The following is a 4,076-nucleotide window of genomic DNA, read 5'->3' as shown; positions in this document are numbered from 1 at the left end:
CATGCCAGTGCATTAGTGATTGTGTTGAGTGACAGTATATGTGAAAGAATAAAAAATTGGGAGACCTGTCCGATTTTGAAAGTGGACAGATTGTTGGTGCACATTTAGCTGGAGCATCTGTGACAAAAACTGCCACATTATTAAGTGTATCAAGAGCAAAAGTTTCCAACAGTATCATGGTATTCTGTTGCTCCCATTATTACCCTTCATGGCTGAATTACTGCAAGGGGGTACATGAACAGTTTGAGTAATCAGGTGCATCCCATGATCCAGACATTATTTCTGAAAAACAATACAGTTTTCCAAGATGAAAATGCCCCCATTCACACAGCTGAAACTGTTCAGTCATCGTGTGAAGAACATGAAGATGAACTCCTACATCTTCCCTGACCCGCACGATCACTAGATTTGAACATCACTGAACCACTATGGTCAGTTTTGAAGATTAGAGTGAGGAACAGACTCCCACCTCCAACATTNTGAATAGCCTTCGCTGCGCCTCATGTAGCCTCGATCGGACCATACGGAAAACGGCCGCGTAATAGGCACCCTTTTTGCCTGGCGCTGTGTTGCTATGTAACGCTAGCGGAGGTAACCGCTGTTACTATCGTAACGTCGCCGCTGTTGACTCGCGTTGCCTAGTGACCGCGATATCCCTCGGTGACGTCACGGCGGAGGGGAGTGGCGGGGCGGGAACTCGCCTATTACCGTAAGAACGCGAGCGTTACGTTACCGCCACGTACCGCTGGGAAGGTAGGGGTCAACATGTCACAGTATGGTGGAAACTAATTCTTTGTCTCTCCTTGATCTTCCACTGTTGGAAAGTGTGGGAGACATGATGCTACGGATTGATCCAGATTACTTTTTCCAATCTGACTGCACAATTGGTGATTTAGCTCCTGATGCAGTAATGCAGTGCTGCTGTGAACTACTACATTCTTCTGTGATTCCACTTCAGCTCACAGCTTATCATATATTAACCAGGTGAAACTATGGGTTTAGATTTTTCTATATTCACTTATCCAAGATTATTCTAGACATTTTGGACTGTGATTTCATTCTTGTTCTTGTTATTCTTTTATTCTGGTGACAGAGCCAGGATGGTCCAGTGGTTGGCTTGGGTGTGATCCCTGACAAGAGTAAGAAGTAAAGATTTTTTCTTCTTTGTCATTATGTTCATACTGGCTCTGGAGTCCCTTGTTTCATATCCAGTGGATACCAGTAGTTCTGTTCCAAAGGTTAAAACAGCTGAAGCATGAAGCTAAGCTGTCAGCTCTATCTTGCATTGAAATTAAGAATGTGTGAATGCCTCCATTTCTCCATGTCTTCATAATGCATGTGCCGACATGTATACATGCATGCCATTTGACGAGATGCTAGCCACTTGTTACAGTGAGCTGTGAGGGTGTCTGAGTAAGGTCTGGGAGTTTTTTAGAGCCCTACACTGGTCTAAGCAGACTATTTCAGTTTGAGTATTAGTTCAAGTTTCTTCATTCCATGACTTTGACATAAATAATAGTACTGCCTTACAAAGGAAAGTAATTACCTTAAGTTCTTCATGTTATTTCTGTTGGACTTCGCAGTTGTATTAACATATTGCTGTGTTTCAGACTGGTCCCAGGATTGATTAACTTGGACACACCTGCAGCATTTGCTGCTGCTGTGGATAAAGACTGTGATGGACTGAGCCTAGCAAAGTTGCAGAACTCTGTACAGCAGATGCAAACTGTTGTGGACACCATGCTACTGGGTATTCGTTTGGGAATAGTTGCACAGTGTGTCCATTTACTGATGCCCATACCTATACAATGGCATATTTTCTGCTTTGGACTGTCATCCTTGAAATGTGTGGGTTAGCCATCCCTGAGCTGCGCTATCAGTATGCAACCTTTCTTAGGTAACTGTCATGTCAGATGCAACTATAATTACCTCTGTACTTGAGCAATATTAATGCATCATTTATGAAGAACTTCTTTCATCATTAAATATATTTATGTAAATAGATTGTGGATTATGTTTTGCTGTATTTTGCATAACATTTTGTTCAAAACATTGAGAGTTCTTAAGATGCTGAGAGACGCTGTCGTATTATTGTGTTCCATCAGAGTGGCTCTATTCTCTGAAACTTTCATCAGTAAGGTTATCTTTTGTTTTATGTACTGACTTCTTCTGTGGGTGTGTTAATACAGTAGTTCCACTCTTTCCTATATACAGGGGCTGGACAAAAATATGGAAACTCGCAACAAAAAACACATTACCGTGACTAATATGGTGTAGGACAACCTCAGGCTTGCAGAACTGCCTGCAGTCTTCTTGGAATGGATAAATAGAGGTCCTGTATGATTTGCAAGGGAATCTTGTACCATTCTTCCTGCAAAACATTGGCAAGTTCTGTTAACAATGATGGATGTGGATAGCACGCACACAGATTGCTCTCCAAAACAGACCACAAAGGCTCAATAATAATGATATTTGGCAATTGTGGGGGCCATGGCAGACCTGACACTTCATATTCGTGCTCAGAAAACCAGTCCTGGATGATGTGAACTGTGTGAACACGGGCACTGTCGTCTTGGTAAATGGCATCACCATTGGGGAACAAAATTTGCATCATGGGATAGACCTGGTCACCCAAAATGGTCACATAGTCGTTGGCAGTGACGTGACCTTGCAGGGTAGTGATGGGTCTGACAGGATACCACGATATGTCTGCCCATACCATGATCGAACCCCAGCCATGTTTCACTCTTGGCAGCAAACAATCTGGATCGTAAGCTTGGGATGGCGTTCTCCAGATGTAAACTCAGCCAGAAGTCGGAAACAGTGTGAAGGTGGATTCATCTGACCAAATGACCATCTTCCATTGCTCCATAGTCCAGATTTTATGACTCTGGCAGCACACTCTCTTCTTAGTGGCATTTTGATCACTGATGAGTGACTTTGGAATTACAGCTCATCCAGAAATACCCTGCTTGTGGAGTTCCCTTCATACTGTTTTGGTGCTGACAGGGTTTGTGAGTGTGACATTCAGTTCAGCAGTCACTTTTGCAGCTGTAGTCTTATTTTTCGTCACAGTCGTACGCAGTGTTCATCTGTCTCGAACACTCAAGAGACATTTCCATCCACGCTGGTGTTTATCGGATGCGGTTTTTCCAGTCCTCCTGTATGAGGTCATAATCTTGGATAATGTGCCTCGCGAAACACCAAAAACCTCGGCTACTTTGGTTACGGAAGCACCCACCATATGGGCCCCAACAATTTGCCCACATTCGAATTCTGTTAGCTCTGACATGCTGCACTAAAAACTGCACAGAACACTGTCTCGACAACAGATGAAGCTTGCAACATATTGCGGAGGTTGTACAGGTAGTGGTATTGGGCAGATAAGACAACGTTAACTACAAACGTCGCTAAAATAAACACTTCAATTCAGGCATGCATTTCACAAGGTGTTTCCATATTTTTGTCCATCCCCTGTAGATGGCATGTAAGTGCAGAAATATTGGAACAAGTTGAAGCCATTGTAACCTAAGGTAGACAGCATAAATAACTGCACACTGTGTGTGTCCCCTGGGTAGTGCAAAATGAGCAACAAACATGGCAAAGCTTCCCAAAAGAAAAGTGCAGACTTCTTCAAGATGCAACAAAGCAAGAATTTGAGTGCCCTCTATTGTGAAGCAAGAAACAAAATGGGTTAAATCAGTGGTTCTCAAACTTTTTACTTCTGAGCCTCCCCTGACAAGAGAAAATACTCTCAGGCCCCTAGCCTGTTTTTTTTATCAAAATAGAAGTCATGGTATGTTTGACATTTCATTCAGTTTATTTTGTGTTTTTCTACATACTATTTAGCAGTTTTCTTACTCAAAATTAAAGTATCACAANTAGCACAATACTAGGCCTACAATAAAAATTAGTTTTAACACTTGCAATTAACCAAAATATGTATTGAAATGAAACGATATTTAACTAACAAGTATTTAAATTAAACATTTAAATGTCAAAGTTCAGTGTGATGGATGGGCCTGCTTTTGAGAACAAAGTTTATCAAAACGTGGTGTAATATCAGAAATGGCCAC

At 41.9% G+C, this 4,076-nt stretch overlaps 1 protein-coding gene across 1 annotated transcript in view; it reads left to right on the top strand.

Annotated features, from left to right (window-relative positions):
- Window positions 1-777: 777 nt before the first annotated feature.
- The window catches only part of LOC111868391 (E3 ubiquitin-protein ligase listerin-like), a gene marked incomplete at its 3' end in the record, with an annotated part of 6,819 nt that continues 3,520 nt past the window's right edge, over window positions 778-4,076 (top strand). Inside the window, exons 1-2 of the mRNA XM_033753030.1 lie at window positions 778-984; window positions 1,611-1,897. Of these exons, the coding sequence (XP_033608921.1) occupies window positions 1,809-1,897 (89 nt within the window). The remainder of the gene's footprint in view (window positions 985-1,610; window positions 1,898-4,076) is intronic.

Source organism: Cryptotermes secundus, unplaced genomic scaffold, assembly GCF_002891405.2.
Source record: "Cryptotermes secundus unplaced genomic scaffold, Csec_1.0 scaffold8787, whole genome shotgun sequence".
NCBI lineage: Eukaryota > Metazoa > Arthropoda > Insecta > Blattodea > Kalotermitidae > Cryptotermes > Cryptotermes secundus.
Note: the sequence above shows the minus strand (reverse complement) of the source record. Positions and strands in the feature narration are given on the sequence as shown.